A 21,947-nucleotide genomic window follows, 5' to 3' on the forward strand; every position below is an offset into this window, starting at 1 on the left:
TCGAGGTTTACCTAGCTTCTTACGACTCGTAACGTGACTGCTGCTACTACCATCGCGCATTTAACTAACGTATTTACTGTTTTTGGACTCCATAAGCAAATCGTTAGTGACAATGCGCTGGCCTTTCTTTTTGCTCCCTTCAAGGCCTTCTGTTTTCAAAGAAGTGTAAAGCACGTGACGACCACCCCATATTACCCGTACGGCTCTTTCTCGGCGAGGGTCAATCGTAATCTCAAATCAGCACTCATTATATTCCATCAGAAGACTCCCAGTAAGTGGGATTCTAGTCTTCCTTGGCTTAGTTTTGCGTTCAGTACTACCAGCCATAACGATTTGAAGGCTACTCCGGTTTCCTCGAACTTTCCTTATCCTGTTAATTCTCTACTTGCGAACTTATGGGGAGTTCAAGATCCATCCCCTGCGGATATTACCCCTGAGATCGTCAAAGAGCCGGCCGAAGTGGCCGTGCGGTTAAAGGCGCTGCAGTCTGGAACCGCAAGACCGCTACGGTCGCAGGTTCGAATCCTGCCTCGGGCATGGATGTTTGTGATGTCCTTAGGTTAGTTAGGTTTAACTAGTTCTAAGTTCTAGGGGACTAATGACCTCAGCAGTTGAGTCCCATAGTGCTCAGAGCCATCGTCAAAGAAAACTTGAATCGTGCCAGGCGCAATATTTTCAGGGCCCACAACAAACAAGCTGACCGTTACAACTGTAATCGGCGAGTCTTTAGGGGTAAACCAGGAGACGAGGTGAATGTTCATAATTTTCCCGCGAGGGAAACCTTGGTAAGTTCACTCCCCATTTCCTGGGTCCCTGTACTATTATGCGTATTTTAGGCTCAGTAATCTTCTGGTTAAGGACAACCGCACCGGCAGGCAATACCGGGTCCATCTTAATCAAATAAAGTTTGGTTAGGCCACTTTTTTGCGTTACCCCGAGGTTGGTGTTTGAGGGGGGAAGTTGAGTCGTATGCGGCTCGTGTTGGTGCCGTTAGTAGGTTGGCATCCCGTGATAGGGATAGTGGCGTCTCGTTTTCTTCTTCTGTTTACTGGCGCCACAACTTTTGCTAGCGTTGTCTGTCTGCGAGTGGCAACAGCTGCGTTCATCGATATCTAGTACCCGTATCTTTGGAAGGACGTGAGGTGTTTTTCCAGGTGTGGTGTGTGAGTAGTTCGGTTGGGAGGGAGCAGCAGAGACGTCTGGCAGCACGCGAACATGCCAGGAGCGCTGGCGGCAGGCAGGCATTGCCGGATCGAGGGGCTGTAGTAGCACAGGACCCAGGACGTTGAGTTCAGTGAACAGCAAACCAGTAGTGAAACCTCCACTATTTTGTGATCACGCCGTTTGTTCGTGCGTTGGTGCTCGAAGGTCGCCGTGAGACAAACAGAAACGAGTGGAGCGTGTCGAGTTGGCGGAATCTGTTAGCCGTCTTCTATTGCCTGTTATTAGTTTTGAATTTTGTGTTATTACTGGTGAAATGCAACCAGCGGTTTTTTACTGCCTAGTGGCCACTAACGCCCCAGTTACCTGCCCTGGAGGTTAGCCTATTTTTGCGGCAGTGTACTTATCCTCGTCTTTCCGATGCTGTCCAGCATGACGTGTAGTTCGGCAGCCTCCTTGGTTGCGTTGTGGACTGTGGTTTCTTTTGTCTACCTTGAGTGTAGTGGTTCCTTCTGCCTTTCGATGTTTTAAATACTGGATTCTGAAGACGCAGTGCTGTCACTTCGCCCTCGCGTGAATTAATCCATCATTGTACTGGTTGTCACACGTTAGGTGAATTTGGTAAGAGCATTGATCGGCGTCTAAACTCTCCCTAGTTTGAGTCGCCATCAGGTTACGTGAGCCTAACTCTTGGCTGCCTGTCTCACCGCTTACGCAGCTGTAGGGACTTTTCTCAGGTCGAGCACTCCGTGGATAACTCCCTTCTTACTTGGTCTGATAGTGCCAATTGTTTAAAAGTAATATTTTGTTAAAGTATTCCTATTGCTTGTGGCCTTCAGCTGACAAATGATTTGAATTCTTCTTAATAAGGCCTTCAGCCGTCTGTGTAGCTTGTGTTGCAGTCAATTTTTAATGATTGTTTTAAAAATTATTTTGATATTTTCAACGTGTAGTTGTCCTCCTCACTTGTAATTCAGGCCTTCAGCCGCTAATTGTTCTGAAGTATTGCTTGTGGCCATCAGAAGACAAATAATTTTAAATTCTTTCATAATAAGGCCTTACGACTGTCAATTTTTAAAAAAATGATTTTAAAAAATTGGTATTTTTAACGTGTTATTGTCTTGCTCATTTGTAATTCAGGCCGTCAGCCGTTTATTTTTCAAAGTATTGCTCGTGGCCTTCAGCCGACATATAATTTGAAGTCTTACTTAAAAAAGCCTTAAGCTGTTAGTGTAGCATGTGCTTTTTTTGATTGTTTTAAAAATTGTTTTGGTATCTTCAACGTGTAGTTGTCTTCCTTACTTGTAATTCAGGCCTTCAGCCGCTAATTGTTCTGAAGTATTGCTTGTGGCCTTCAGCTGAGACAATAATTTTGAATTCTTTCTTAATAAGGCCTTCAGCCGTCAGTGTAGCTTGTGTTACACTGAACCTTTTTCTTTCTTTTTTTTTTTTTTTTTTTTTAGAAACATTTTCTAGTTTGCATCTGGACAAACAGTTACTTACGGTCGTCAAGATAAATGGGACATCCTGTATATTGTTTATTCCCCGTCTTTCCCTACGGCTTACCCCTCTCTTCCTCATAATTTGGAACATCTTGCCCCACTATGTATTGTCAAATGTTCAGATGTGTGTGAAATCTTATGGGACTTAACTGCTAAGGTCATCAGTCCCTAAGCTTACACACTACTTAACCTAAATTATTCTAAGAACAAACACACACACCCATGCCCGAGGGAGGACTCGAACCTCCGACGGGACCAGCCGCACAGTCCATGACTGCGGCGCCCTAGACCGCTCGGCTAATCCGGCGCGGCTATGCATTGTCGAACGCTTTTTTCGGGTAGACAAATCCTATGAACGTGTCTCGATTTATCTTTAGTCTCGCTTCCATTATCAGCTGCAACGTCATAATTGCCTCTCCGGTGCCTTCACCTTTCCTGAAGCGAAACTGCTCCGTAACGCAATTAATGACCCACTATTCAGATTACAAGTGGCCCTTGGATGTAAGGCATATAGCTGAATCAAACATCAGTGAGTGTGAATTTAAGAAGTATTTCCTCATTTCATTTCTGTGCAGTGAAGAAAATGTTGAGTAATGTTTTTGTGAACTGTGTCCATTGGTTGAGAACGCTAGGGCGGAACAGCAGAGCAGCAGGCAGGCCACAAATCCTCTGCTAGGAGGCTGTGCCGGGCAGGAGGGAGCTCGCGGAGTAGCTCGGCGACCACAGCAGGGGACGTGTGGGCGAACTCGGCTGGGTGTCAACTCGCAGTGTGCGAAGCGGCGGAAAAGGCACGGAGAGGGGGGGGGGGGCTTCAAGTGAGACTGTCTCAGGGGGGAGCAGTTGTCTGGGCTCGAAGGGGGCCAGCGGTAACTGAAGAGGAAATTTTTGTAAGAAAGCCCAGGAGAGGCTCATCACAATTAATTTTTGAGTGGAGATGAAAACTACTGAGTCTCTTCTTGCAGCCGCTGTCATTCGCTGAAAAATGAAACTGACCTCGTAGTGGGAAAGAATTTATGCTTTCTGTTCCACTCTAAAACAGAAATGTGCGTTATGAGAATCGCAACAGGTTGTTTAAGAGGAAGTAGGTCGCTAATATTTTTTATGAATTTTTCATTGGATGGTACACAGATGTACCGTAGCAACTGGATAATGAGAATCTGGTGCTGCACAACCAGCAAGATTTTAAGAAGGTACTGGACCTCCAGAGAGCTCCATTTACACTTCCAGCAGAGAATGCTTTAGCTGACTGTCTCAGAGCCGATCACAGATGCTGGGGCCTGACTCGTAGCTGTGAGCTGCCGCTGCAGCCAGCATCTGTATCGGCACTGTGTACTGTATGACGAGCTGGATGCGAAGACATTTGGTTCATCTTGCTTTTCTGAATTTCCACGTCTTTCCTTTAATCTTTTAACTAGACATAGTTAACTGTATTTCATTATTGTTGTTTCCATTCCAATTCCAACGCCTTGTGCAAAGGTATTACCATGTATGTTTAATAATTCATTTGAGCCACTGTGCACTTTACAGCTACTTGTATTATCCATTCAATTTTTAGAGTCAGGTACATGCGTTTTAGCGTAAAGAGGAGTTTACTGTGACCTATTGATTCACTCCATAAATAGATGAAACACTGTTCGTACCACTGTGAGGTTTGTAGCCATATTTCGAGTATGAATGGGTCTCCCTGTTTGAAATGAGATGTCCCAAGCATTTATCCGTTGTGCAACTATAGTTTACTTATTTACATGATTTTATGGGGAGCCATCTCTTCACTGTATAGGTTACTGGGTCCATGCCTCGACAGCATCACAGAGGAATGTTTAAAGCTCAATAATAACCTCAAATAATGTTTGCTGTACACCAGTCTTCCGGCAAGCTGGAACACCGGCGATCCTCCTCGCCCTAAGCTGGCGGCTCACACACGGCCTAAGGTCCAGATTGCCCTTACAGGGTCGTTCATCAGCTCTGGACCTCCGCGTCAATTGCGTGTCGGATCCACTGCGAGCTGTACCCAACTGCACAGACAATGCTCGATTACTTTTATGTCCATTAGCCAACTGGTTATACGTAGTGATAGTCAAAAGTCTGAATAGTACTGACGAAAAAAATAGAAACGGTGCAAACCATAAGTGCAGTATAATTTTTTTTACTAGTTCATGACAAATTATGGGAAAGGAACATTTGCGAAAATTTCCCCACGCAGTAAGAGTAGAGCGAAATCTCCTACAGTAATAAATGGATAACGTTCCAAAGAGAATGGATTTCACGTGTACGCAGTGTCACCCTTATTTGTGTGACTGGGTGGGCGGTGGCAGCCAAAGCAAGTGACGAACGACGAAGTAAAGTGTAAGTAAGTGCCAGCGTTGATCATTTACGTCAAAGGATACATCCTAGAAATGAGATGGAATGGGCTGGAATAATAAGTGAATCCGTGCAACCAGTGAAGAGTGGTTTGTATACAAAAAACAAGTAAGAAAACAAAAGGATAAATGGAACATCGAAACAAGTCAATGAATATGGCAAAGAGGTTCGAATTTTTGAGTTAACATATTTATGAGAACTAGTGAAGTTCGAAAGACGTTATCGAGTTTATCAGATATGCAAGTTCGCAGAACATTGATTTCCGTGACATTACTAGTCTCGGAAAAAATATTTCAACCTACTTGCCATATTTCCATTCACTAGAAGAAAGAAGCAAGATTAGGGTTTAACTTTGAAAACCCTTAACCTGCGAAACTAATTGTGTGCCGACCACCTCTTTAAGATCTAATCTCTAAACGTTTGTGCGCAAAGTTGAATGGGGAGCGCGAAAATTACTGCCCTAGCCATAGCTCTTACACTGGGCGAAATTGCAAAGCAGATATATCAGTCGGGAATCTGAATGCAGAAAGATTTTTGTTATAATTTTGACCTGATACTTTAAAAGCCTACAGCTTAACGTGTGTGAACGGTTGGGAAAGGAACTACAATTAAATTCAATACTCAAATTAATTAATAAACACATTTACGGGAACAACATAGAAAATATCTATCCAGATTAGCATGAAGACTGAATAGAAAGCAGTGTCACACGCCTATCATTAAATTACTTCTCGTCCTCTCAAGAATTTCCTCTCTGTCGGTGTTCACGATAACTAATGACTATTAATCCTATAACTCCCGATCGGAAGAGTGACTGGAATCACGTGACTAAAACTCAGAAAACCACACATTCATTACCAATGCAAAAGGAGGTGTGACAGGCGTTCGTCCTGCATTCCACAAGTGTGAAATCAAATCCAACTGCTCTGCTTGTTGCTGCAAATCACACACGGTGAGCACGAGCGCACTGCGTCGCGAGCTGTGCGCTGCGGGTGTGCCGGCCCCTTTGGGAAGACGGAGTACTCAGCCGCTCTACTACCGGAATGTCCCACCAGGCACTCTGCCGGGTTGTGCTGTGCGTATTCCTTGCCGCCAAAAGGTCTCAGCAGCCACTCGCAAAATTACGACCAACTGAGGCCCAATCTAATAGAGAACCGCGCGATTTTTCCAGCCCCCCCCCCTCCCTCCCTACTACCAAAAGCAATCATTCCAGCGCTGCTATCTGGCGTCACACAGCTTTGCGCCGACCACACGTTTTCCCGCCAATGTTGATAGCCTCTCAACTGTGTTCGAGGAATTCAGAGAGGACCGCTAAGAGGCTGGAGTTTGTTTCCTGTGGCCTGCATTTTCTACGAGCAGCAGGTGCTAATCTTCAAAAGAAATCTGAAAACATGGAAAGGCGCCCCCGACTCCGGCGCGTGGAGCCGGACCGCCACAGCTGCAACAAGGCGTGTGCGAGGACAATGCTTGGTGCACCCTGTATTCTCCGAGGTGACCTTACCTGCGAGAATCTTACGCCACCCAGGTCGAGGTCCCATCCACCGGTCACTGACCTCCATAGCTAAAATGTTTCCTTTTTCTCTGTGACAAGTCCACTGCTGTGCACGTTTGCGCGCCCTCCCGAAGCATTCATAACCCAATACAAACCATAGCGGGTTAATAACGAGAGACAGACAAATTATACAGGGCACGCTACCGTCACTCACTGTGTTTCACAATATCATTAACATTTCTGTACCGATAGTTCCAGTAGTCAGGCTCAGAATGATAAATATGCTCAAATTATTGATGAAATCGATATGCAAAATGCTTTTCGCCTTTCACTGTATGCTAGTCACTGCGCTACCTCGTTCGGTCCACTCACTGAGTGACGGCCGTCTAGTATGCGTGACCATAGCAGGGGGCTGAGTGTGCCGTCCACCTACTTGCCATGTCATTTGCTGATCGGAAGAAGAATGACTGGAACTGATGTAGGATAAGCTGCGGCTCGTCAAGTGAACAAGGCTTCCAGCCGCAGAGATATGTCGAAGCTGTCATATGACGTGAGACTTTTCACTCCAGCGAGAGCAGCTACTAGTGGATGATGCTTGTGGCATACAGATCGTGGGATCGTGCAGACACTGGCAAGACACTTGCCCCCCCTTTCATCTGACATAAATAAGCACGTGACACAAGTTTTAAGAGCACTGAAATCGTCCCATTGTCTGCCTAAAGCATTAGAAAGGCGTTTTGAATGTGTTATGCAGGTTTTACGAAAATGGTCAGCCAGCCAGATACACTGTCAGAAAGAAAGTAGTTCTCCACTTCACAGGTTTCCATTTCCTTCAAGACTTCTTATTGCAACAATCCGTATGGACTACATGAAATGATTACATTTACAAATGAATAGCACAAGCGTTTCTAAGGCGTCAGATACCGACCATGCTGAAAGATCCATATCAGTACGTTGTGTAGCCTTCACAGGCGGCAATACAGGCGTTCACTGTGGCATTCAGTCGATCGTAGAGATGGTGAACACTGTCCTGGGACACGTTAAGCCACGCCTACTCGACCAGTTTACCTAGTTCTGTAATTGACGAGTCACCGGAGTCACGTCTCGTCCCACGGAATACCGTATGTGCTCCACTGGAGACATGTCCGGAGATCCTGCTGGCCAGTTTGAGTTTCACGAGCAATGTGCGGGCGCGCGTTATCCTGTTGGAGCATCAAATCACTTTCCTGTTGCAAGAACACCAAAAGAGTGGGTATAACAATATTCTGCTCATACTGAGAGGCGATTAGCGTCCCCTCGAGAAACACCAATCGTGAAAGAGAGTCGTAGCTTATCGCTCCCGAGACCATAAAGCCCGTGACTGATGCGCTCTACGAGACAGCGCTCACCAAGTCTACATTGCACATGCTAACGAACATCATTTGCGTACAGACGGAATCTGCTTTCATCACCAAAGACCACGGCCGGCATTCCATCTTTCAAGTGATGTCCGACAGCACCAGCCGGACCTCGCACGGAGGTACTGAGGCGCGGGTGGAAGGTGGGCTGGAGGCGTGCGTGCCAGTAGCCCCACAGCTAGTAGCCGGCTCAGCAAAGTTCGCGCTGACACGTCCGGTCCCACATGCCCTCTTACCTGGGCCGTGGTAGCTGCACGACCTGCCACTGCTGCCGGTACAATACGGCGACACTGGCGGCCGTCTGTGCTGCGTGGACGTCCAGAACCTCGTCTGCCGGTGTGAGAATTTTCACGTGACCACTGACGCGAGCGTCGTTGCACAACTAACGTGACACGTTCAACTTTTATGGTAATCCTCGGAAAGGGTGATCTCGTCACAATTTGACCCCTTTGAAACTCGCTCAGTAAGCTGTTGAAAGCAGTAGTGCTGTGAACATTCCCTATTAAAAGATAGACATAAATCCCACTACACTGCATATTGGCAGACGAAGTTGAAATGATTGTGAATGAATCTACTATGCCCGGGCGGCATATGCCGTAATCGGATCTAAATCGACGTCGTCTTTCCTGGGACACAATTTTTTTTTCCGGCGGTGTATATTTGTGTCATTTTAGTCTTTTTCTTGTATTACTCATGTTTTTCTTTCAAATGTTTGCAAAATACGAGTAGGTTTACAGTGTTCAACAAGCTGAGCGATTGAGTTAGTATTATGGTGGTGTGAGTGAGAGTGGGAGGAAGAAGAGGATGTATTCGGTCAACCTATCATTTCTTTTAATGAAATTGTGCGTAAAATTTAGTGTTTCCTCAATTTGATTCAGTACCCATATAACCTTCACCATTGTTCTATAGCACCACATTTCAAATGCTTTTGTTGTATTCTTGTTTGAACTGCTTATCGTCCACCCTTTTCTTCTGGAGAGGGCTATACACTGGACAAAGATCTTCAGAAAATACTTACTGTCTCTTAAATTTATATTTATCGTTTGCAAATCAGTCTTACGTTTCTCGCTATTGACAGTTCTCATTTTTGTATCGCCTCTACTATGCTCATTGCCAGCAATTTGTCTTCTGTTTTGAAAAACTAGTAGTTTTAGTGGCTCGTTAACTAATTTAATTTTCTAGTCACTTGCTGGTCTATTCAGCTACACTCAGTTTCCCTTGTTTCACTTTCTTTAATGTACACCTTGTAACGTCTTTTCAGCACGCTGTCCATTCCGTACCACTCGTGATGCAACTCTTCTGGCGTCTACAGTAAAATTACAACGTCATCGATAGACCTCAAATTTGCTCTCGTTGAACTTTAATTCCCTTTTGAAGTTGGGTGCTCGGTTTCCTCTGTTGCCTCGCAGGTACAGAGAGTAAATGACTCGGGGGATACGTTATGACGTCAGCCCTTTGTCGACCAACAGGTCCCTTTTAGACCCTTCCAATGTTATAACAACAAACAGAGTTCTCCACGAATCGCAGATAATCTTTCACACCCTGTTTACTCTTGTTAGCTCAGAATGTCAAATAGGGTAGACTGGCGAACGATTACAAAAGGTTTCTGTAAATGTATAAAGTTTGCACGACTTTCTCACTGTTCCATAATTTATTCGTGTCAGTATTTTCCAGCCGTGGCTTATTAAACTGATGGTTCTGTAACAGTCAAACAGCGAGCACTTACCGTCCTTACCGTCTTCGGAACTGGAATTATTACGTTCATCTCGAAGCGTGGTGGTATTTTCGCGTGTCCCATACATTTTTCATACCAGGTGGAATAGATTTGTCGCGGTAGTATTATTGAGAACAAAAATTTGTAAGGCAAAATCGATCTTATCAGAACCGAAGCGAACCAAAACAGTAATTGCCACCTTCAAATCCTTAACACACAGGTATAGCACACTGTTGATCTATGTGCCTGAAGGTTCTAATTAGTAAAATGCTCGGTGTCAGCAGCTGTCAGTTTCGTCCACATTACGTAGTCCGGACCGGCGGCGGCGGCGGGGGCGGTGCCGAGGTGCGAGCGCCGGCCAGCCTTATCGGCGCTTTCGCCCGCGGCGACAAGGACGCCGGCCGATAGCCGGCGGCCGCTCTGCGTACGTGTATATATAGAGGGGGCTGCGGGCGGCGGCCCAGGACGCCATGGCCGCGCGACGCCGCCCCTGCGCCGGACCGCTGCTGCCGCTGCTGCTGCTGCTCCTGCTGGGCGCCGCCGCCGGCCAGGAGGTGCCGCCCTCGTGCGACAGGTAGGGAGGGCCGCGCCCACCTGGCGTGCAGCCAGTTTCTTAGTACACTACAGACCAGTTCTCAAGAAAACTTGACAAAAAAAACGACGACTCCGAAGAATTCCGACATCAGTTGTGTACAAAGAAATCGAGAATATCGAGAGATAACCCAGCAGCAGAGTGCACAAGGCGTAAGTCTCAAGTGCCGAGTCTTCTCACGTAGCAATATTTTTAAAAACTTTTATTTGAGTCCAGTAATTAATAGGAATTCGGGAGGGAAGATCTGGGATCAGGTTAGCCTAATGGAAGGCCTGCGATCTCCATATAACTGCTTCAGCTTTCATCAGCTTTAATTCATAACTTGCCTTTATTAAGTCAAACAAGTTTTAAAAACGATCGACAGCAAAATTGGCGAAGCAGACTTTACAAAAATGACTTTTAAACACCTGCCACGAATTACGAGCCACCAGCCTTTAAGTATACAGCAAAAGTACAGTGTTTCAAAAACAACTAACAACGATTAGCAAATTCCACTGAGCAACTTTTCTTTAATACTAAAGGATATTAAAACAACTTAACAGTCACAGAATAGGCAGCCATATTTAACCAAAGTTCATTGATCAGATTTTAAGGAAACTATTTTTAAATAGCTGCTATTAATTATCAGCACATATCCCATCTGGTTGCGGGGGCAGAGGGGGACGGAAGGGAAGGGCGACAGGTAAGGACATACACTAGAGTTACTAAAGTGGGGCAGGATGGCCGACGTTCTCCTCTCCTTGAGCCTGCAAGAAGCCGGACGCCTTCACTAGCAGCGAACCCGTCAAGTCGCTGGTGCGTTTTACAAAATATCACACCCACTCGCGGAAGCCGTTTCAAGGAACGGGCGATAACCGACAATCAGAACCAAGCTTGGAGCCTTCAGAGGAGGTGATTCGATCTCTCGCGCACGATGCAGAACTCCAAACCTGTAGCGCCAAGAACCGACTCGCTGCAGACAGCGCACGCTCACTCGCTCCCCTTCCGGACTTTTGTCCCTACCGATGGCGCTACCGGCGCACCTCCCGAGTTATCTAGAGAAATACCGTCAGCGAAGGCCGAGCCCACAGGGCTCAGTCCCTCCCACTGAAACTCGAACACACCGCATCGGAGACCGGCACCGGGGGCAGAAGCTAAAGATGGGGCTAGCTACCCTCCTTAACCTAACAACCATGTACGCTGGAGATCTTCCTGTTCAATTCATTACGGACCAAGAGATTAACTGGAATCAGGAATCTTAATATTTTACAAGAGCCTGTAATACGGCGAATCACTTCACTAGCGGACTCGGCAGGTGATGGTTGAAGTAATCAATGTAGCAAATATCTACTAATGCCAATACTGTTGGCCCCTGTTTTGAACACAGCCGAAGTAGATTTTTCCTGCACGTCGGTCAGGGGCCTGAAGATGACGTAGTAAAACGCTGAAACTGGTTGCCAAATAAAATAAGTTTGAAAATTGACGGTTGAGGGTTATTTAATTTGACATCCTCTATCGAACAGCCGAGTAGAGCAACCATTTCCAAAATGATCGACATACAGAGACAGGATAGAAAAGTTCCAGCGTTTATGGAACCTAGCTTGAAATACTATCAACGCACGCCTCAAATTTCTATTCGTGCACTCAGGAAAGAACGGCTAGGGGCAGTAAGGAGTAGTGGTAACATCCCTAATAACATGGTCGAAACAAAATCTCCAGAATTCCCGAGATATAAATGCCAGAGCATTATCTCTTACGAGGGCGCACAGTGGTCCAAAGACGGCAAGGATTTTGATAAGATGCTGTGTGGATTGGCCACTAGTTATACCGCAGCTGGGAATTAATCAGCTAGAACGGGAAAACCCGTCCACCACTACCAACTTCTAATGAACCTCCGCCATCATATGAGGAAAAGAGATTCTACATAGTCTACAAAGAGATGGTCCACGGGTCTGTTCTCAAGGGTAGGCTCGACAAGACCTTTGCATGAGTTAAAATTGGGTTTCCCTTGTTTGCACAACTGACACACCCCACTAACCGATGTATATCCTCTCACACGCAGAGGGTCAAACCACATGTTACCTAATTTTGGCCAAGGTCTTTGGAAAACTGGATGACAGCCCACCGCGAAGCTATGAAAATACCTAAATGCGGTTGGAATCAATACCTGAGGGAAGCAAATTTTGCATGTGCGGTCGCCCTCCCCTTTAGACACGCAATTTAAAAGGCTTTTTTTTTGTTTGTTTGGAAAATACGGGAATCTCATTCCTCTCTCCCGCTGAGATCACAAAAGAGTTCAGAAACTACAGTCAGCACAGCACTTCCCAAGGCAAGTTGGCCACTGTCTTCTGCACATTTCGGGGAGTCGTAGTCTTCATACGTGCGACTTAACGAATCGGCCACACTGTTGTTTGGACCCCTGGTACGACGAACTAAAACGAAATGAGGAGATGAGGAGTGCCCAACGAGCAACCCTACCAGTTTTTCTGGGGTGGGCCAGTATATAACTCAAATCCTGATTATCATTTTCGAGCATGTTTCCCTTGGCTCTAGGTAGAACTTAAACTTATGCAAGGCGAAGAGAGCTGCCAACACATCCCACTCACACAATGAATATTTTAATTCAGTAGGAGATAAGCAGCATGATGCGCAGGCGACGGAACGCCTCTCTTCCTGATGTTCTTGGAGAAATATTGCCGCTGTCCCAAAACTGAATGCGTCGTCCTGGACAGTGAAGGGCTTACCGAAATCTGGCAAATGACGCAGGACGGTTGCTAAGGGCGGCTTTATTTGCCTCAAACGGAGCTTGATGACTCTCCCCCTCCAATGGAAGGGCTCACCTTTTTCGTACAAGTCATTCAAGGGCGCCGTCAATTGGGCGAAATTAGGAACAAACTTCCAAAATAAATTCGCCATTCCAATAAATCTGACCACTCCCTTTTTTATATCGGGTGGGGAGGAGGGGCGGCAGTCACGCAAGGAACATGTCCACTCCTGGTCAATGCTGACCCCATGAATCCAGTGTCATTCAGCAGACGGCAAAATACAGAGCTTAAAAAGACAATTAAGAATCAGTGAATAGAGCTACAGCTAACCAAAATTCACCGATCACATTTTAAGCAAATGATTTATAAACACACGCTGTTAATTATGAGTGTTGGTATCGTAAACTCCACCAGGAGAGGAGGGAGGGGTGGGGGGAAGCGAAGGCTACACAAGGAAGTTACTTAACTTGGATAGGGTGGCCGCCGTCCTTTCACTTCTTAAGCCTGCAAGAGACTGGTCTTCGCTGACGTGGAACCTCTCAAATAATCTCCAAGTTGCTGGTCTGTTTTCCAGAATGACGTGCCCACTGATGGAAACGGCTTCGCAGGACAGGCAGTAACCGACAGTCAAAACCAGGCTTGGAACCTTCACAGGAGCCGATTCGTTCTGTCGTGTACCGTCCAGAGCTCCAAACCTCTCGTGCCCCCAGCCGATTCGCTCTGCACGCTGCATACTCGCTCCTCAAAACCTTCCTGCTTCACGGCTTTTGTTCCCACTGATGGCACTATCGACATACCTCCAAAGTTGTCCAAACAAGGACTGTCAGTTAGGGGCGACACAAATTTGAAGGCTAAGCCTGCACAGCTCAGTTATTTTCTAATTGACAAGTATTTTAACCGACAATAGCTTTTGTTTTTAACTACCAAGCACATCGAAATTAGTCTATGCAATATATTAAAACTTGGTATAAAGATGCAAAAAATAAAATATATAGCATATTTTTTTCCTAGTGATTGAACAGTATCATTGGCATCTATTTTCTTTCATCTTCTTCGACTGCCTTCTACACAAATATAAATTCACTTCAAAAGGAAAACAGTTTTGTTTGCGAAATAATGATTTCACCCTTTTGGGCATCATCAGATTATTTGCAAAAAAAAAGAAAACTAAAAATATTAATACAGAAGGGGCATGCTTCTGTTCACCTCTACAATGAGTAATAAGTAATTTAAAAATCCTATAAGGAAAAAAATACGAGTATATAGTATTCTGCAAATAAGCATTCATCAAAAAAGTGTAAGATAGTGCGAGAACGTGTAAGGCTAATATACTGACGAGAAGTTTTGAAAGTAATGGGCAAAAGGTTATACCACATAAGAACAGACAGTTCTATATGTGGTACCTTAAGATGTACCTGCATCACTGTGTTGATTGTTTTTCCTCTGCCTTGAACAGTCCACCTACAAACAAATCACAAACCTTATGACCTAATGTTTTCCACAGTGTCGTAACTGTACCATTGAATGGACTACACTTGTCAGAATTGAGCAACGCTTAGGCATCCAAACATCCACACTATAACCCATCTATGGGAAAATGAGCATTGATGGCTTGTACTTGGAGGGATGAACCGACTTAAGGATGCAGGGTACTTCTCCGGCTCAATATTAAGTAAAAATCAACAGCTATTCCTTTCAGGCACTCTTTATAATGTATATGTTTTACAGATTTCTTTTATATCAGCACACTTTCTGGAGAAATTAGAAGTATTATGAATATTTTTGAACGTGCTTAGGGATATTAAGAAAAATTACAGAGAAATTGATGCATTTTTTTCCCAAAATGGTTCCTCAAATTGAGGTACCATTTAATCCAAAGTTATACATTTGAAGGAGACAAGATTTTTACCAGATATGCATGACATGATGGATGAGGTACCAGACCTATTTAATTCCACCTATTATGTATATTACAAGGATTAAAAAAATATCACATCTTACATTTTAATTTTTATAATTTTTTTCCTAATAAAAATGTTATTTTTCTATAGTTTAGTTGATTATGTAATAAAGTTTAGGTCTACTACATAAGCATGGACTATTGCAAGTTACAGAAAAAAATTAGAGCAATGCTTTATAAACTTTAGGAAATATTTGTACCTGAATTCTGGAAAATACAACTTGCAGAAAATTGCGAATGAAGATATGAGTCCAATGAAACACATTCCTGAAGCTTAGTCTTCGTCCTCCAGCATTTCTTCATCTTCAAGCTTTCTCTTGGCATTATTTTTAGCACTTCTTGCTTCCTTGGTAACTTGAAGAGCGAATCTTTCAGCTTCACGCTCCCATTCTTCCATATGAGAGCCAGATTTTACGCCTAAATTTCTCAGGACTTCCAGCCTTCCTATCACTCCATCGCTGAAACATTATCACTACATCTAGTACACCAACTTTTAATGTATTTAGTTCAAATGGTTCAAATGGCTCTGAGCACTTTGGGACTTAACTGCTGAGGTCATCAGTCCCCTAGAACTTAGAACTACTTGAACCTAACTAACCTAAGGACATCACACACATCCATGCCCCAGCCAGGATTAGAACCTCCCACCGTAGCGGTCGTGCGGTTCCAGACTGTATTTAGTCCAACAAAAACATTCTTGGGTGATCTTTCGCATGTGCAATGGTTGAAACTTTCATTTGTATTCTGAGTGCCCCCATGAAGACATTTACTAAGCAAAACAGGGTCACTCAGATCTCTAAAAATAGGTTTTATTTCATTCATAACAGGCTTAGGAGGAGAATGCTTATGATGGTATATTTGACCACATTATTTTGCTTTTTTGTAACCACACCAAGAATCTGCTCCTTTAGGGCAAAGTCCATGAACAGGGTGGTCATCTGTGGACAACTTATAAAAGTACGTGGCCCATACAGCTCTTCTCATTGCTGTAACATCATTCAGAGGCGCAGTTCGTCCACTGGCCAGTCCATAATAACTCTGCAGAAGGTCTATTTCAGTTTCTGTCAATCTGCCTTGGCCAGACTGAGATTTTCGTTCACATAGCAACTTTCCTTTCCACCATAAACATTGAACTCATTTATTTTATTGCAAGCTTTAGAGTCCCCATAGCCTAGGTACTTCGTATATCTAATGTTATAAACGGGAACCAACCCCTGAAATATTTTTAGAGCTCCATCACACTCCATACCTCCACTTTAACCATTATAATTCTTAGAACAATAATATACAATACGTCCTTAGGTAAGCACTCAAAATCAACAACTTTTCCATTCTCCAGAGAAGTAGCACCTACAACATCATTCAAGGAATGATGTCCTCGATGTTGCCATATCCCATCAAGTGCCTCAGCAATGTCCCTGGTTCCACTAATATTTAAGGTTTCTTTTACTGTGCGTTTCATAGATGCTTTTGACACAACCATCAAGGCACCTGAAAGTATTTTTATGTACTTGTTGAACCTACTGGGAGGAGGAGGAAGGTCCATGAAACCACAGAACGTTTGAGCAGGCTTTTTTCCTTTTCCTATTGCACGTATTGCAAACACTATCTTCAAATTCACATGATATGAATTATGCACGATTTTCGAAATCTTCAAGGTAGATTTTTTGCAGGATCTACACAGAACAACTAATTTTGACGCTAAATCCTTCCTGCTACCATTCATAAGTACCCTGTATCCTTAACAGTAGTGGGGAAAAGCCTGTTGTAGCACATCTTTTTAGTGCGGGTTACATACATCAGGTGAAGCACACATTCAGGGGCAAACTTGATTGATTAACAACCTTAACCTATTGCTCTGTTACTTGATTTATGAGCCACGGAGTGTTGATTTATGACCCCCTGAGACTAATGTCCTTCTGAGAAGCCTCCCATGGCTCCAGCTCCCCCTCTTCCTCCCCTCCTCCTCAACCCCTCTGGGAAACCCACAACCTCTTCCCCTACCCCCTAGCTGATCCAAACAGACTTTTGATATCAAATTAATTGACTAATTAATGAAATCGATCAATTTTTAATCCCTCAGCCTCTGGGACATGCCCTGGCCTTCCCCTCCACCCCATGCCCTTCTGTCCACAAATGTAAATTCGTGGGAAAAGGACTGAGTCTGTACTGGAGAGGAAGGATCTCATGATACGAAATTGATGTCAATTACACAGTGAGCCATGGTGGGGTTGCTGGCATCGCATATCGAATTCCTGGTGCCACTAGCTCGATCTGTCATGTGATGTCCTTCTGGTTTGAGGCCACTAAGATCTTTGCTCTAGATTGTCGTTGGAGATGGGGGGCATTGCGGTGTGGTGAGTTGGCGATTTGTAATGGAGTGAGGAGGATGGTGTGAGAAGCTCACCCGGCTACTGAGGTGAGCACTTCTGCAAGTGTCTTGGGCACAGAGTCAGGTGAATGGTTGCTGGGCATATTTGTGGGTCGATTTGAATCCGTGGCTGAATTCTAGTGCCGTCTTTGTGTGTAGCCTGGACAGTGAGGTGTTAATGGCTGGTGTCTGTGACCATATCGTTACTCTGCAGCTTTTGCACTGTGGATCCCGTACAATTTGCATAATTGTTGGTTCGATTGGAGGATATTAAAATAGTGTGCGTGGTCGTTGGTGCATAAATCAGTGAAGTCTGCCGGTGAATTTATACTTGCATTTCATATATGCAACATAGACTAACAAACTTAGATACACCTGAATTTGCTCTACTACTGCTAAAAATATCCTACTCGTAATAGCTGTAATTATTAGTTCACAAATGACATAAATACAGTTGTAAAGTTGTTCATGTGTGTCTTGAGCCACCAATAGAAATATCTGGTCTTATGCTTACTACATCCTGTATAAATAAAATAAACAACACAAGCTCCTTGTTAAAGTAACCAATCAATGAACTGCAGAGAATATGCATGGCACTACTGCAGTTGTGCTACATACATTCCCTTAAACAGCATCCAGGAGCTGACCAGAGATGACATCCTATACATCAACTCCGAGCAGAATACTGTCCGTATAACAGCGCAGAACAGAATGCCCGGAATCCAAGTTTGCGGGCCTGGACTTTCAACCGGAAATAAAATCTACCCAGGGATGATGCTTTTGCTAAGTTCTTCCAAAACCAGGGTGAAGTGCACGTAACTTCCCTCCTTTTGCATAGGAGATGCACATTTTTGAACACGATGTTGACACTCGGCAGAAGGAGTGTCTCTGTAACTGGTTAACCTTACACACTCTATCCACAGTGATGCAGTAAAATTAGCTACAACAAATTTTTAGAGTGAACACAACAGACTCTCTGAGGCTAGCGAGATGGTGCCATGGCAGGTGAACTTTTAAAGTCGCACAGAATAAAAAGACCATTACACACAGTTACTGTCTGTGGGCTGTGGTGTTTCCTTAGCATACACTGATCGCAGGGGTGCACGAGCCAGTCTGGCTTTCGATACCCACAAGTGGGATCACTTACCAAGTTCTGTGAGCTGCCCCTTCCCCCAGAAGTGGGCCAGCTCGACCCAACAAGACACAGTGACTGTCTTCGTCCTGACTAAGGATGCAGTGCAGCACCCACTATGGTGGCTGTAGGGCTGGCTGCGTTTGCAGACACACTACTCCAGTGTACTCACTAGAAAATGTCAAAATAGCAGCAGAAAATGAAATACGTAAGATTAATGTGGAATTGTGAAAGCAGCATCATAGTCATTTTGTACTGAAGAGACAAAGAAACTACTACACCTAAAATAACGTAGGGCCCCCAGAGGCATGCAGAAGTACATGACGTGGCATGGACTAGAGTAATGCTTGAAGTGTTGCTGGACGGAATTGACACCATTAACCCTGCAGGGCTCTCCATAAATCTGTAAGAGTACGAGGGGGCGGAGGTTTCTTCTTAACAGCACATTGCAAGGCATCCGAGATATGTTCAGTAATGTTCCTGTTTGGGGGTTTGGTGGCCAGCGGAAGCATTTAAACTCAGTATTCCTGGAGCCACTCTGTAGCAATTACAGATGTGTGGGGTGTCGCACTGTCCTTCTGGAATTGTCCAAGTCTGTCAGAATGTACAGGATGCTTATATACGTGACACATGTCAGAATCTTATTTAGATGCATCAGGGATCCCATATCACTCCAACCGCACATGCCCCACGGCATTAAAGAGCCTTCACCAGCTTGAACAGTTCCCTGCTGACGTGCAGGCTCGATGGATTCATGAGGTTGTCTCCATACCTACACACGTCCATCCGCTGGATACAATTTTAAACACTCTTCCGACCAGGCAACATGTTTCCAGTCAGCAACAGTCCAATTTCCCTGCTGACAGGGCTAGACCAGAGTATTGGGGCAAGGCCGTTTCTGGCATACTCTGCATTGTTGCCAGATGTATCCAAGATGGCGGTGACGACGTCATCCAAAATGGAGGCCATGATGTCAGCTGATGATGCAAATACCATTATCCAAGGTGGCGGCTTTTGACAGGAAAGTGCCATAATCTCTCCCCTCCAAAAGAAAAATGACACGAAGTTAAAATTCCAACAGGATAATGCATCACACCTAAGAAAATGGCAAGAAAGAGAGGGCAATTGGGCTACCTCCACTAACCTAACTCATCCGACTGCCACCTCTTCCCAGGAACCGGGCCCAAGTTAGAATTTTGATCGTAAATGAAGGTCATTTTGGGTTTCTCTACTAAGCTAAGAAAATGGTGTGAAAGAAAGGACAATTGGACTAACCTCAGTCACTTGACTACCACCTTCTCCTAGGGATTCATGGGAGGATTCAGCCTGCACTGGGCTGGTGGAGAGAGGAAGGAGTGTAATTTATTTTGGAACAATTTATTTAGGGATGGAGTATATTTAATGATTCAAAATGACAGTCACAATCACATTATCTATTTTGCCACCAACCGGTTTAAAGCCACGATGGGGTCATCTTCAGGGCAATTTACACCATTTGGTCGCTCACTGGAGACATCACCCTGCCTGTGCATGGTGAGTCTAGTATGTATGTATCTGATGATCAGTAGACAAGTTTTGTGGGTTTAACTGTGAGTGCATTTTAGCGATCTGTGGGAAATAATTTATCACTGAAAGTCTCCTCTGCAGAAAACAATGGTGAACCGTGCTCCCAATAGACCTGTACTGCAGCTACAGCGTGATCACACCAGCAACATTAAAAAAGACACGAGCATGCGGTCTGGACCCAGCATGAGCATAATCAGAACAAATAGGTCTGCACGCTCGTCCGGTTGGGTCAGCAACTGTGTCCAGGCGAATACATATTTTGAGAGGAATTTCTGAGGCATAGAGTATGAATGGGATGTTGCTGCCTCATGATTGCAGCAGCTGTGTATGACTTGGCAGCTGACAGTTGCGTCACTTCACTAGTAGCCTCCAGTGCGGTGCAGTGGACAGGTGGCTGCAGGCAGTGCTTGCACTTGTCTGTTGGATTATTTTGCGAGCAGGTCTGTAGGCAATGCTATGCGTTATTGGGACAGTTTATGAGTTGATTTCGTGTCCGCACATGAGTGTACTGAATTATTTAGGAGCAATGGAACAGTTTTTGTATAGCATGAGCTGTAACGTCAGTATGGGCGTCACACACACACACACACACACACACACACACACACACACACACACACACACATCCCAAGCGGTAGAACAGCATGATCTGTGATGTTGGTATCCAAAATGCCTCAGAGGTGTCCCATTAGAATGGCAATAGAGAGAAAGTGGTCAAACAGATGTGAGGGATGATAGCGCACTCTGGTGGTGGTGCTGTGCACTAGGTCAGTTGGGCTCTGGGTCTTGTGGTGAACACGCTGAATGGCGGTAGTGGCTCAAATTGTTTAAATAAAGATTGGTGCATGATTCTGACAGTTGATGAATAGCAATCATGTTTGCAGAGTCTTTTAGTGGTTTGCATATCTGTAGGCTCTGTGATGTGGCCCCAAACATGTCACAGCATATGTTTTGTATCAGCATATTAAATATACTCCATCCCTAAATAAATTATACCAAAATAAATTACACTCTTTCCTCTCCCCACCAGCCCAGTGCAGGCTGAGTCCTTCTGCCACGAATCCCTAAGAGGAGGTGGCAGTCGAGTGACTGATGTTACTCCAAGTGTCCTTTCTTCCACGCCATTTTCTTAGCTTAGTAGAGGTAGCCTAATTGACCTATCTTTCCACCAAAATTCAAACTTGGTGAAAGTTCCTAGGATAAGGTGGCAATCAGATGACTTAGGTTAATGGAGGTAGTCCAGGTGTCCTTTCTTTCACGCCAAAATTGAAACTTCCCACCAGGAGGGTGTGGCACTAGTGTCATCAACTGACGTCACGGCCGCCATCTCTGATGACGTCATGTGCTGTGCACATTAGTGGATGTTAGTACACAATAGTACATGTTAGCCCACCAATATGGGTTGTTATGGGGGCGTGGTGGTCAGTTGAGGATCGTGGTGAAGAGTAACTATTTCCTTGCAAGTCCACGTGGGCGTTGCACTCGCGAAAGTCTGACAAAATTTGAATTTCCCACCTGGGAGGGGGTGTGGCATTTTTTGAATTTCCCACTGCCGCCATCTCGGATTTGGGGTGGGAACCCTATCAGTGTGTCTATGACATCACAGGTCTAGCAGTACTTGCATCATTGCCTGACGTCATGGCCGCTATCTTGGACGACAGTGCCCTCTGGTGGTGGCACTGCATAGTATGTCAGTTTGAGTCCGGACATCGTGACGAACACAGTTTACCAACATCTTGGATTATGTCACAGATGAGAGCACCCTCTGGCTGCAGTACTGTGTACTAAGTCAGTTGGAGTCCGGACTTCATGGTGAACACACTGGATGGCCGTACTGCATGAAATTGTTTAAATAAAGACTTATATCCAGAACTGGTCGAGTCCTTTTCGCACGAATCCTTAGAAAGAGGTGGCAGTCGGGTGACTTAGGTTAGTGGAGTTAGTCCAACTGCCCT

At 44.9% G+C, this 21,947-nt stretch overlaps 1 protein-coding gene across 1 annotated transcript in view; it reads left to right on the top strand.

Annotated features, from left to right (window-relative positions):
* Window positions 1-10,097: 10,097 nt before the first annotated feature.
* The window catches only part of LOC126484283 (trehalase-like), a 327,239-nt gene continuing 315,389 nt past the window's right edge, over window positions 10,098-21,947 (top strand). Inside the window, exon 1 of the mRNA XM_050107710.1 lies at window positions 10,098-10,201. Coding sequence (XP_049963667.1) covers window positions 10,098-10,201 — 104 coding nt within the window. The remainder of the gene's footprint in view (window positions 10,202-21,947) is intronic.

Source organism: Schistocerca serialis, chromosome 6 (genome assembly GCF_023864345.2).
Source record: "Schistocerca serialis cubense isolate TAMUIC-IGC-003099 chromosome 6, iqSchSeri2.2, whole genome shotgun sequence".
Taxonomy (NCBI): Eukaryota; Metazoa; Arthropoda; class Insecta; order Orthoptera; family Acrididae; genus Schistocerca; species Schistocerca serialis.